We start from the raw sequence: 13,314 nt of genomic DNA, 5'->3' as shown, positions 1-13,314 counted from the left end.
GAGAGAGAGCGAGAGAGAGAGAGAGAGAGAGAGAGAGAGAGAGAGAGAGAGAGAGCGAGAGAGAGAGAGAGAGAGAGAGAGAGAGAGAGAGAGAGAGAGAGAGATAGAAGGAGAGAGAGAGAGAGAGAGAGAGAGAGAGAGAGAGAGAGAGAGAGAGAGAGAGAGAGAGAGAGAGAGTGAGAGAGAGAGAGAGAGAGAGAGAGAGAGAGAGAGAGAGAGAGAGAGAGAGAGAGAGAGAGAGAGAGAGAGAGAGAGAGAGAGAGAGAGAGAGAGAGAGAGAGAGAGCGATAGAAGGAGCGAGAGAGAGAGAGAGAGAGAGAGAGAGAGAGAGAGAGAGAGAGAGAGAGAGAGAGAGAGAGAGAGAGAGAGAGAGAGAGAGAGAGAGAGAGAGAGAGAGAGAGAGAGAGAGTGAGTGAGGGAAGAGAGAGAACATCAAAAGAAACACAAAATTCAACATACCAATTAGGATCTGGCTAAAAATACTTGAATCAATTATAGAACCCATTGCCCTTTATGGTTGTGAGGTCTGGGGTCCGCTCACCAACCAAGAATTCACAAAATGGGACAAACACCAAATTGAGACTCTGCATGCAGAATTATGCAAAAATATCCTCTGTGTACAATGTAAAACAGCAAATAATGTATGCAGAGTAGAATTAGGCCGATACCCGCTAATTATCAAAATCCAGAAAAGAGATGTTAAATTCTACAACCACCTAAAAGGAAACAATTCCCAAACCTTCCATAACAAAGCCATCACCTACAGAGAGATTAACCTGGAGAAGACTCTGTTCACAAACACATACAGACCCCGCAGAGCCCCAGGACAGCAACGCAATTAGAACCAACCAAATCATGAGAAAACAAAAATATAATTACTTGACACATTGGAAAGAATTTACCAATTTTTTTTTTACGCTATTGGACCCTAAACAGAGAGTACACAGTGGCAGAATATCTGACCACTGTGACTGACCCAAAATGAAGGACATATTTGACTATGTACAGACTCAGTGAGCATAGCCTTGCTATTGAGAAAGGCTGCCCACCGAAGGCAGACCTGGCTCTCAAGAGAAGACAGACTATGTGCACACTGCCCACAAAATGAGGTGGAAATTGAGCTGCACTTCCTAACCTCCTACCAAATGTATGACCATATTAGAGACACATATTTCCCTCAGATTACCTAGACCCACAAAGAATTTGAAAGCAAATCCAATTTTGATAAACTCCAATATCTATTGGGTGAAATACCACAGTGTGCTATCACAGCAGCAAGATTTGTGACCTGTTGCCACAAGAAAAGGGTGAAGTGAAGAACAAACACCATTGTTAATACAGCCTATATTTATGTTTATTTCTTTTCCCTTTTGTACTTTTTGCACATCATTACAACACTGTATAAATAAATAATATGACATTTGAGTGTAATGTTTACTGTTAATTTTGTATTGTTTATTTATCTTTTGTTTATTATCTATTTCACTTTCTTTGGCAATGTAAACATATGTTTCCCATGCCAATAAAGCACCTTAAGGATCCACCCCTTTTGTAAATTTTCGCCTAAAATGACATACCCAAATCTAACTGCCTGTAGCTCAGGACCTGAAGCAAGGATATGCATATTCTTGATACCATTTGAAAGGAAACACTTTGAAGTTTGTGGAAATGTGAAATGAATGTAGGAGAATATAACACATTAGATCTGGTAAAAGATAATTCAAAGAAAAAGACATGCGTTTTTTTGTACCGTCATCTTTGACATGCAAGAGAAAGGCCATAATGTATTATTCCAGCCCAGGTGCAATTTAGATTTTGGCCACTAGATGGCAGCAGTGTATGTGGAAAGTTTTATACTGATCCAATGAACCATTGTATTTCTGGTCAAAATGTTGTGTCAACACTGCCCAAATGTGCCTAATTGGTTTATTAATCACTTTTCAAGTTCATAACTGTGCACTCTCCTCAAACAATAGTATGGTAGTCTTTCACTGTAATAGCTACTGGAAATTGGACAGTGCAGTTAGGTTAACAATAATCTAAGCTTTCTGCCAATATCAGATATGTCTATGTCCTGGGAAATGTTCTTGTTACTTACAACCTCATGCTAATTGCATTAGCCTATGTTAGCTCAACCGTCCCACGGGGGACCCACCGATCCTGTAGAAAGAGTGAGAGAGACACATGTTTCCCATGCCAATAAAGCCCCTTGAATTGAATTGAATTGAAATTGAGAGAGAGAAACATGGGAACAGAGAAATAAAACTAGACAGAGGAGAGAGAGAGAGAAACATGGGAACAGATAAATAAACCTAGACAGAGGAGAGAGAGATAGAAACATGGGAACAGATAAATAAAGCTAGACAGAGGAGAGAGAGAGAGAAACATGGGAACAGAGAAATAAAGCTACACAGAGGAGAGAGAGAGAGAAACATGGGAACAGAGAAATAAAGCTAGACAGAGGAGAGAGAGAGAGAAACATGGGAACAGAGAAATAAAGCTAGACAGAGGAGAGAGAGAGAGAAACATGGGAACAGATAAATAAAGCTAGACAGAGGAGAGAGAGAGAGAAACATGGGAACAGAGAAATAAAACTAGACAGATGAGAGAGAGAGAGAAACATGGGAACAGAGAAATAAAACTAGACAGAGGAGAGAGAGATAGAAACATGGGAACAGAGAAATAAAGCTAGACAGAGGAGAGAGAGATAGAAACATGGGAACAGAGAAATAAAGCTAGACAGAGGAGAGAGAGAGAGAAACATGGGAACAGAGAAATAAAGCTAGACAGAGGAGAGAGAGAGAGAAACATGGGAACAGATAAATAAAGCTAGACAGAGGAGAGAGAGAGAGAAACATGGGAACAGAGAAATAAAGCTAGACAGAGGAGAGAGAGAGAGAAACATGGGAACAGAGAAATAAAGCTAGACAGAGGAGAGAGAGAGAGAAACATGGGAACAGAGAAATAAAGCTAGACAGAGGAGAGAGAGAGAGAAACATGGGAACAGAGAAATAAAGCTAGACAGAGGAGAGAGAGATAGAAACATGGGAACAGAGAAATAAAGCTAGACAGAGGAGAAGAGAAAAACATGAATGAGGACATTGAGAGAATGACAGAATAGACAAAAGAGAAGAGGCAGAAACATGTCCTTGGGGCTAAAGATGGAGGGAACGGGTCGGAAGGGGGTCATTTCACACTAAACTAGATCATGTGACAGCTGGACCTGAGGGGATGAGGCGACGGAGGGATGAGGGAGGAAGAGGGGGAAGAGTGCCGTAAGAGTCTCCCTCCCCCGATGGCTTGTGAGTGTGAGCAATTAAAGGTGAGAGAATGGGGGGGACTGGTGCTGCTAAGACACACACACGCACACACACACACACACACACACACACACACACACACACACACACACACACACACACACACACACACACACACACACACACACACACACACACACACACACACACACACACACACACACACACGACAGGGAAACATTCATATGCACATAACACCAACATAATCTAAACAGCTCAACGTATGCTCCCTCACACACTCACACTCCCAGCACACACACTTCCCTTTTCAGTACATAATCCCCCCTTCTCTGTCCTCCTGTATCCTCCTCTGTCTTCTATCCTCCTCTATCCACCTCTGTCCTCCTCTATCGTCATTCTATCCTCCTCTGTCCTCATATATCATCCTCTATCCTCCTCTGTCTTCCTCTGTCCTCCTTTATCCTCCTCTGTCCTCCTCTATCCTCCTCTATCCTCCTCTGGCCTCCTCTATTCAGCTTTAGCATTATTTCTCTCTCTCGTTCATTCTCCATTTCTCTCCACGTCACTGCTGCACTCTCTTTATCTCCCCATCAGTGGTTCACTCTAGCCCGCTCCCCCCCTCCATCCCTCCATCCCTACATCAATCCCCTTCAGATCTCTCCATTTCTCCATCCCTCCATCCCCACACCAATCCCCCTGTCCTCCTCCAGATCTGTCCATCTCTCTCTCCCTCTGTGCTTCCCTCCATCTCACCAGTAGCACCCTCTCCCTCCGTTACATGTGTGATGGATAGCAGGGAGAGGGCTGCCATTGATCAGCTCTATGAGGAGGCAGATGCTAAGCACAGCCAGAGTGCAGCTGCAGGGAGCCACACCACAAACACATATCTCACTACACACATACTGCATGCACTCCACTTTACACACTAACAGCACATAAGATAAAAAAAACAAGCAGGACAGAAAGACACACCCACTCTGGGTTTCCTATGTCTTCTTATTTATCTTCCACACACACACACACACACACACACACACACACACACACACACACACACACACACACACACACACACACACACACACACACACACACACACACACACACACACACACACACACACACACACACACACACACACGCACCCGAACACACAAACACACCAACACACACACCTACCCACCCAACCCTCCCACCTCCCCACACGTACCTCTGTGACATGATCTTGAAGGCGTCAGGCAGGTAACACTGCACGTTCTCCATTTGGAAGGGGTCAGCGTCACAGATCTTGTCGTCCGTGCGGCCGTAGTTGGCCGTCTCAATCATGATGACATCACTGCCAGGGCAGCGCAGCTCGATGGGGTATCCCTCGCACGCCAGCTCTCTACGCATCAGGCCGAAGGGCATCGCTGACCGACTCAGAGCTACAGCAGAGAGAGAAAGAGAGAGATAAAGTGTGTTATTGACAAAGTGCATGGTATGAAATAGGAGGGAAATCATATAAACAAACGGCAGACATACCACTCTCTGTAGAATAACAAAAACAGCATAAAGCAAATGGCTAGGTAGAGAAAATGCTAGTCATCATGTACAGTAGCAGAAAGACAGGGCCTAAGAGCAGAATTTGTATTTTTACATAGCAGTTAGAATGTAACATAAACACAATGAGACCATCATCTCAATTCACAGAGGACACAACTAAAAACAGTGTAGCCAGCCTCATAGACAGAGAGTGCAAGTGGACGTTGGATCCTAAAAGAGCACTTCCAGACCAGGCCTGCCTCCCAAATTCCCTATAGTACACACATTATTTTTAATAGGTAATAGGGTGCCATTTGAGACACACCCCAGCTCTCCCAATCATGATATTTACCCACTCTGAGAGGCAAACTGTTAAACTTTCTGGCTTGTTCCATTAACAGACTCCCACACACACAGCCAGCAGCTCAATCCCCACCACTCGGACACGCACGCGTCTGACGCACAGCTCTGAAATAGAATGTCCTCACTTCACGTCTGCCTTCCAGCCGACGTCAACATTACACCTGAGTAGGGCTCACCTCCATACGGAGAGGGAGAATGAGGGAGGGAGAGGAGGCAGAGGAGGAGACAAGAAAATACATTGAACAGAGAAGAGAAGAGGGCCTGAGAGAGGGAGAGAGAATCTCACCCTAGCCTCAGGCAGGGCCTCTCTGTACGAGGGCTGGCAGGCCCCTAGGCTCCCTCCCCCCACCTGTGTCATCTGTCCATTTGCCATTTGTACGCCCACTCCATGCAATCAGAAGACTGAGAGGACAGCTAGGAGAGAGAGAGCTGGCACGGCAGACAGAGAGAGGGGGCAGCCAGGGTAGCGGGGGTTAATCGCTGTGCCAGGGCTGAGAGGGCCACAGACATGCACAGAGACACTCTCCCTCTCCTCCATCTCTCTCTCCCTCTCCTCCATCCGCCTCTCCATCTCTCTTCATCCGCACAAGTAGGCTTTCTAACAGCCTCTGCATTCAGACCTTCAACAAATTCAGTCCTACTCAGCTCACCACAAAATGGCTGCAGCCTTGGCATGTACTCCACAAAGTCCAGTAGGTAAGCTCCAAAAAAATACCATATTGTTAAGTTTGGCATAGAAGAATGAAAATTGAGGTGCTTGTATAATTGTTCCGCATTGAACAAAACCTGATATAGTGCATTCATCAAGCCTTGGGCCTGCATGTAGCTCCCCCTATAGGTCAATGGTGAAAATGCAATTGTCTGCATTTCATTTTGGGTCGTTGCTTCCCCTGAGTTGGATCTATGTGGCCCTGCATTTGCTGTTTTCTCACCCGGCTGGTATGTTTTGACAGTGTGTTAAAAAAATCGTCACTTGAACTTGATTGGTCAACTCTCCCAGCCTTCCTCCATCAATTTACATAATTTGTATATTTGGGTTGCTGCAGTTCAGACTTGTGGCTCTCTAACCTTGCGCCCTCTGAGAGCTGCAAAAACTGAAAATCAGACCAAAGATAGGGGATAAAATGCAAAAAGGCTAAAAAGCAAGAATGTTGTTCAAATGTGCTCAACCAGGCGGTTGATATGTCAGTAAAAGGTACTATAGAGTAAGAATATGGTAAATAATTGTTTTATTAAAAATAATTATTTGGTGAAAAATATTATTGAAATGATGTCAAAACACTATATTATGCAACATACATTGATTAAACAATATTTCATGCCCCTTGTGGTAAATTAATCAATATTCAGACTAAAGAACGCCTATAAAATAATGCCTTTAATTGTAATAAAAAACTGCACTCAAATTGTCACATATCTGAAATTGTAGTCTGAACATGTGGAAAACATGATGGAGGAATATGGATAATTTGAAATGTAAGAAAAGCATTTTGGGGGACATTGTACTATATACCACCCAGAAACACATTCATTTAAATGTAATTCAATATTTATGTTTGGACACACAAAATGATCATAATTTGTTCAAATTTGCCATCAGTCCTCATATAAAGTGATACTGTGAGATTCAGATGAACTCATGGATATGATTTCAAACTGTTTGTCTCTGTGTGACATATAAAGGAAGTGCGAGGTAGTTGTACGGGCCAATAGGAACTGGTGTTAGCCCAACGACTGGAAGTCTACAGCTACATACGGAACAAGAGATGTGCTTTTTGTGGTGGGGAACTAAGCATAGCCTCCCCTCAATGAAAGCTGGGTTTGTATCCTGCCCAATGCATTCACCAAGTAGCCAAGCCAATCCATAAAGGGTTTTGATCGTGAGACTGCCCTGAAATAAATCTTAATCACCAAATACTTTTTTAAAGATCACATGTGGGAGCAGCAAAACAGTGAGCGGACATTCTCATGTGTCCATACGCCCATCATGGAATGAGAAATGTGATGATGCTGGTGACCCTCGTATTTACAAACATAGTTTACCTGTAACAATTTCTTGTTAGGGGTTCAAGCAGCGAAGCTGCAAGAAACCATATTGTACTTGTTGGTTCCCCAGCAGTGAGCTCCCTTTTCCTACTCAAAGAGTGTTAGAGAGTTGTAGCGCTTCCCAGACACAGCCCATCTGTAAATAGCCCATCCAACTACCTACCTCATCCCCATATTGTTTTTATTAACTTTTTTTGCTCTTTTGCACACCAGTATTTCTACTTGCACATCATCATCTGCACATCTATCACTCCAGTGTTAATTTGCTAAATTGTAATTACTTCGCTACTATGGCCTATTTATTGCCTTACTCCATTTGCACACACTGTATATAGATTTTTCTATTGTGTTATTGACTGTACATTTGTTTATGTGTAACTCTGTGTTGTTTTTTGTCGCACTGCTTTGCTTTATCTTGGCCAGGTTGCAGTTGTAAATGAGAACTTGTTCTCAACTGGCCGATCTGGTTAAATAAAGGTGAGAAAAAATGTCTCACTATATTGTCTAAACATGTCTCCCTCAATAAGTCTGTCTCATTCTACCTGTTGATGTTTCAGTGGTGCCAAGGATAGTTCCAGTTTGTATATGCTCTGATGTTTGCCTCTCTATGGCACACCAGGTCTGATTCCAGCAACATGTGCTGTTTGCGCTGTTTGGGTCCTTCCACTTCTCCTACATCTAAACAAGGCAAAGGTCTGGAATTAATAAGAGGCGTGTTACAGCACTATAGCAGACTTTTAAAGATCATTTATGCTTGAGCCGTCATGCTTAGTGTTTCCTGTGAATTTGATCTCTGCAAACATCTGGGAAAATGCCTTTAAAAGGCTCACAGAGAGCAATAGTAATGGTGTCTTTTTGTAGGCACTAACGCAGGCTAACACTGTCATGGCTCGCTGGCCAAAGCTTATGGGGAAATTCATGTTTTTTGGGGAGGGATTCAGGATAAACGCTGAAAATAAGGGTTGTAGTAAACACAGACTTAGGAGATCTGATACGTGTTATTCTATGAGATAATCTTCATCAGCTAACATAACTTTTTGTGAATTTTGAAGCATTTATGTAATCAAAAGAAGCAAAAAGCTAACGATGTGCTAACATATAAAAAGATAAAACTACACCTCAGGTCGCGTGCCTTTGACATTGAGCTAACCGGCTTAACTTATCTTATCAGGCTTAGCTTACCTTATCAGGCTTAGCTTACCTTATCAGGCTTAGCTTACCTTATCAGATTTAGCTTACCTTATCAGACGGACCCAAAGTATCCTCTAAACAACATCGTTAGGGAACTGATAAAATGAGCACAATATACCATCGTTGCATTTTTGTTCGAGCTGGTAAGCAGAAAGCTAACTAAGCTAACTAGCTTTTAGGCGGACTAGTGTAGCGTAGACTAGTTTGCATGGTCGGCGTAGTGACGTGAAAATGCTTGCTACTAACGCTGAAGTTCAAGTTCTCTGACAGTTAGCGACTCATTAGCAAGTGACTTATTTTGAGAACGTAAAGGCTTTATAATTCCTAAAGGTCATGTTAACTGACTGTTATCACCTCATAGAACAAAACATAGAAGATATCCTAAGCCTGTGTTAACCTCAGACCTTATTTTCAGCGTTTATCCCAAATAGGAATAGCAAACGAACCAGAGGTAGAAAATGATCATTCATTTGCGTTATTTAGGACTACAAGCTAGCAAGCGCTATTGTCGACTGTCTAGCGCGCTGCACTATAACTCCACATGGGTTGAATCCCGGCCAAAGTCCCATTGCCCATTCACCCATTCCTCTTTTCATATATTTTATTAATGCAAGACAAAACACGCAAGCTTTGTATTTAACACACCACTTTGAAAGTGAGAGTATCAACATTTTACTGGGATTTCTGATGGATTGTCATCATTGTTGAGATTGTTGCATATTTGTAACTATATCAGGTTTTGTTAAGCGCAAATTTCAATGCTACAAATTAACTAATTCTGGAGCTTACCTAGTGGACTAACAGTCAGAGCTCAGAGGCAGAGGAACTAGAGTTGGCAGGGGAGCTCTCCCTGGTGACGAAGGGCAGCCAGTACATATGAGTGGAGCTTTCCACTGCCAGCTAGACAGATAACTGCTGTCCATGGTGCTGAAGGAGTATGACGAGAATACGTCTATAGAAATGCATTTGGAGAGCAATAACCATTGGAGTCTGGCTATGGTTTGTTCTACATCAGACACACTAGAATAATCAATGGAGCTAGCAATGCATTGCGCTACATCAGAGTGACTGCAAAGTCTATGGGAGGGAACAGTCCATGGTACTGAAAACAGAATGATAGGTAGTGATAGGCTCTTTACAACCTTGAATCAACAGAGGGAACATTTTACACATTAAGTCTGCCCCTTTCTTTGATCGGTCCCATTTTCTCAATTTACCTCAGAGTCAAAGCTAGCTATCTCCAACCAACCAGATTTGACAAGAGAGCTTTAAAAAGCTGCTGCTGCTCTCCTCACCTACTTAGTCCTCTTATACTCCCCTGACCAGACTGTATTAGCAGTTGAGAAAGGCAGGATGCCGAAAAGCTGGGTTCTATGCTGGCTTATTGATATAATTAATTAAAATGAATGAAAAATGACTGAATAAAGCATATAAACAGGCTGTATTCGAGACTAGATGGAACACACAGAACAGAACAGGCCTGTTTTCCTTGGCAGCTGATGATGAGGCTCTGGGTGAATTAGATTTCAGTCTATCCATTCAGGAAATGTGCCCGTACGGGTCAACGTCAATGTCAGTCATTTCCAGAGATGCTGTGTAGCTGCAGCTACATGACTCACTACATTGAGACTAGCTCATATTTCTAAACGTCACCCATTCATGCAGCTGCATCACTGGGTAATGTTGTGTCAGTGTGTAACTAAGGACATTAAGGCTGAATAGCCAGATCAAATTTATTTAAAATCCTTTATGCCTCACCAGCATAATATTTCTTCATAACGGCCTTATAAAAACACACCCAGACAAAGACAGCAAAAACACATTCATATTAGGAACACAGATGGCTCACACTCTCTCACCCGCTCTCTCACAAACATTCTAATAAATGCATGCATAGTCGCCCACACACACAGACAGAGAGACAGACACATGCACACACACACACACACACACACACACACACACACACACACACACACACACACACACACACACACACACACACACACACACACACACACACACACACACACACACACACACACACACACACACACACACACACACACAGTGCGGGGTAACTGTACTTTACTTTACTTTACTATTTATATTTTGCACAGATTTTACTTTTACTTCCCTACATTCCTAAAGAAAATATATTTTTACTCCATACATTTTCCCTGACACCCAAAAGTACTCGTTACATTTTGAATGCTTAGCAGGACAGGAAAATGGTCTAATTCACACATTTATCAAGAGAACATCCCTGGTCATGCCTACTGCCTCTGATCTGGCAGACTCACTAAACACACATGCTTCATATGTAAATGATGTCTGAGTGTTGAAGTGTGCCCCTGAACATCCGTAAATAAAATAAAATGAAAATCGTTCCGCCTGGTTTGCCTAATATACGTAATTTGTAATGATTTATACTTTTACTTTTGATACTTATGTATATTTTAGCAATTACATTTACTTTTGATACTTAAGTACATTTAAAACCAAATACTTTTAGACTTTTACTCAAGTAGTATTTTACTGAGTGACTTTCACTTTTACATTTACTATTACAGTTTTTTACAATCGCTAGGACCCATTTCTCAACACTTAAGTCACTTTTTCAAAACTCTTCACACAGTTCTCCTAACCAACGTTCAGCTTGGCACAGCAGGTCATTTCATATCCAAAATTAACTCAAACCACCAAAACACTTCATACATGTCTCAAATCAACTCATTCTTCCATAACACTAGCAAAGGTTGTCACCCAACAAGCACACTGTCACTCATAAAACAATGACCTAAAAAACACTAACAACAGGTAGCATTACACGATGTTTTCGTTAGTTAAGTTTCTTTACAAAACAAGAATGACACCTCTCTACTGTTTAGAATTCACTGAAGTATATGTTACAGGAATGAATCAGACATGATGCAATATGCTTCAATATGTTTTATGTCATTTTTTGGCATTGAGTGATTCCAAAAAACAATAATTTGTGTATACACCATCTACCGATACAGATACAGTTGCAATACTAGTCAACCTTGCCTTCTGCATTTGCCCACAGGTTCTCATCCACTTCACATCTTATGTCATCTTGGGCAATACACTGTCATGATGTTGGCCTGGGGGTAGGTTTATGACAGTCATAAATACCTCTCTCCCCCTTTTTCCTCTCCCTACTCTACTGATGTGACATTAGAAAACCCCTTGGTTAACATAGAGATTCTGGGAACATTAGAAGTTGGGGGGAAATTAACTATATTCTGGTAATCCGACCAATTGAACATATGCGGTGGTACTTAACTTCTTCAGGGTAGGGGGCAGCATTTTCAGTTTTGGATAAATAGCATGCCAAAATTCAACTGCCTGCTACTCATCCCCAGAATATAAGATATGCATACTATTAGTAGATTTGGATAGAAAACACTCTGAAGTTTCTAAAACTGTTTGAATCATGTCTGTGAGAATAACAGAACTTATGTAGCAGGCAAAACCCCGAGGACAAACCATTCAGAATTTTAATTTTTTTGAGGTCACTGTCTTTTCAATCAATCTGGTGTCCCAATCTATTTCATTGGGACACCAGATTTCTAGGGACTTGTTTGCAGTTCTTACCGCTTCCACTGGATGTCACCAGTCTTTGGAAAGTGGTTGAGGTTATTCCTTTGTGTAATGAAGAAGTACGGCCATCGTAAATGAGGGTCACTTGAAGTAAATTGTTTGAGAGAGGCACATTACCAAAAAAGTTGCATCAGTTTGTTTTCTTTTTGTATTGAACACAGATCATCCCGTCTTCCTGTACCTAACGTTGTATTACAAAAGTAGTTTGAAATGTTTTTGTAAAGTTTACATGTAACTTTCGATATATTTTGTAGTGACGTTGCGCAAGTTGGAAGCTGTGTTTTTCTGGATGAAACGCGCCAAATAAATTGACATTTTGGATATATATCGACGGAATTAATCGAACAAAAGGACCATTTGTGATGTTTATGGGACATGGAGTGGCAACAAAATAATTTCGTCAAAGGTAAGGCATGAATTATATTTTTATTTCTGTGTTTTGTGTCGTGCCTGCAGTGTTGAAATATGCTACTCTCTTTGTTTACTGTTGTGCTATCATCAGATAATAGCATCTTATGCTTTCGCCGAAAAGCCTTTTTGAAATCTGACACGTTGGCTGGATTCACAACGAGTGTAGCTTTAATTTGGTATCTTACATGTGTGATTTAATGAAAGTTTGATTTTTATATCATTTTATTTGAATATGGCGCTCTGTATTTTCCCTGGCTATTGGCCAGGTGGGACGATTGCGTACCACCTACCCCAGAGAGGTTAAGGTATATTATGTCAGTTCGGTTGTCATCTGGCACATTCTCATCAATGATAGAATGACATAAACTCTACTGTGGAAAGTCTACACAGAGGTATCGGATTCACATGGAATTGTTGTTCAATTCAAATGTTTGAATATGAAATTATTTGTGAAGAGATGAAATGTAATTTTAGCTTCTAAATGAGAGATTTGGGTTCTCATAAGTTTAGGGCTCTGCTCAACCAGTGGCCCGCCCCTGTGAAGAGACATGGGTTATAAACTTTTCAGACACACCCTTCTCCCTCCACTATATAAGCCATTGACGAAAATGTAACTTCCTGTTCCGAGGATGTGAGGACGACGGTCCGGTGTCAGAATGGTTCAGATAATAACTACAGAACGAAGCCAACATCAGCGTGAGCTTTGGTTGTGAATGGTATGAACTTTGAACTCTTAATCACTATAGAAGTGATACCTCCTAGACGTTGAGTTAGCAACAGCAGCTGCAAACGTAAATTAGGATAGGACAGACAGAGTATCCCATCTACCACACAACAACGTTACTACAACGTACCCAATTGACCAGCAGAGACG

General features: G+C 41.8%; 1 protein-coding gene across 3 annotated transcripts in view; it reads right to left on the bottom strand.

Annotated features, from left to right (window-relative positions):
- The window catches only part of LOC139574180 (adhesion G protein-coupled receptor L1-like), a 222,293-nt gene that overhangs the window by 86,108 nt on the left and 122,871 nt on the right, over positions 1–13,314 (bottom strand). For all 3 annotated transcript variants that reach the window (XM_071398510.1, XM_071398519.1, XM_071398529.1), the window contains one exon: positions 4,492–4,705. In XM_071398510.1, coding sequence (XP_071254611.1) covers positions 4,492–4,705 — 214 coding nt within the window. The remainder of the gene's footprint in view (positions 1–4,491; positions 4,706–13,314) is intronic.

This window comes from Salvelinus alpinus, chromosome 1, assembly GCF_045679555.1.
Source record: "Salvelinus alpinus chromosome 1, SLU_Salpinus.1, whole genome shotgun sequence".
NCBI lineage: Eukaryota > Metazoa > Chordata > Actinopteri > Salmoniformes > Salmonidae > Salvelinus > Salvelinus alpinus.
Note: the sequence above shows the minus strand (reverse complement) of the source record. Positions and strands in the feature narration are given on the sequence as shown.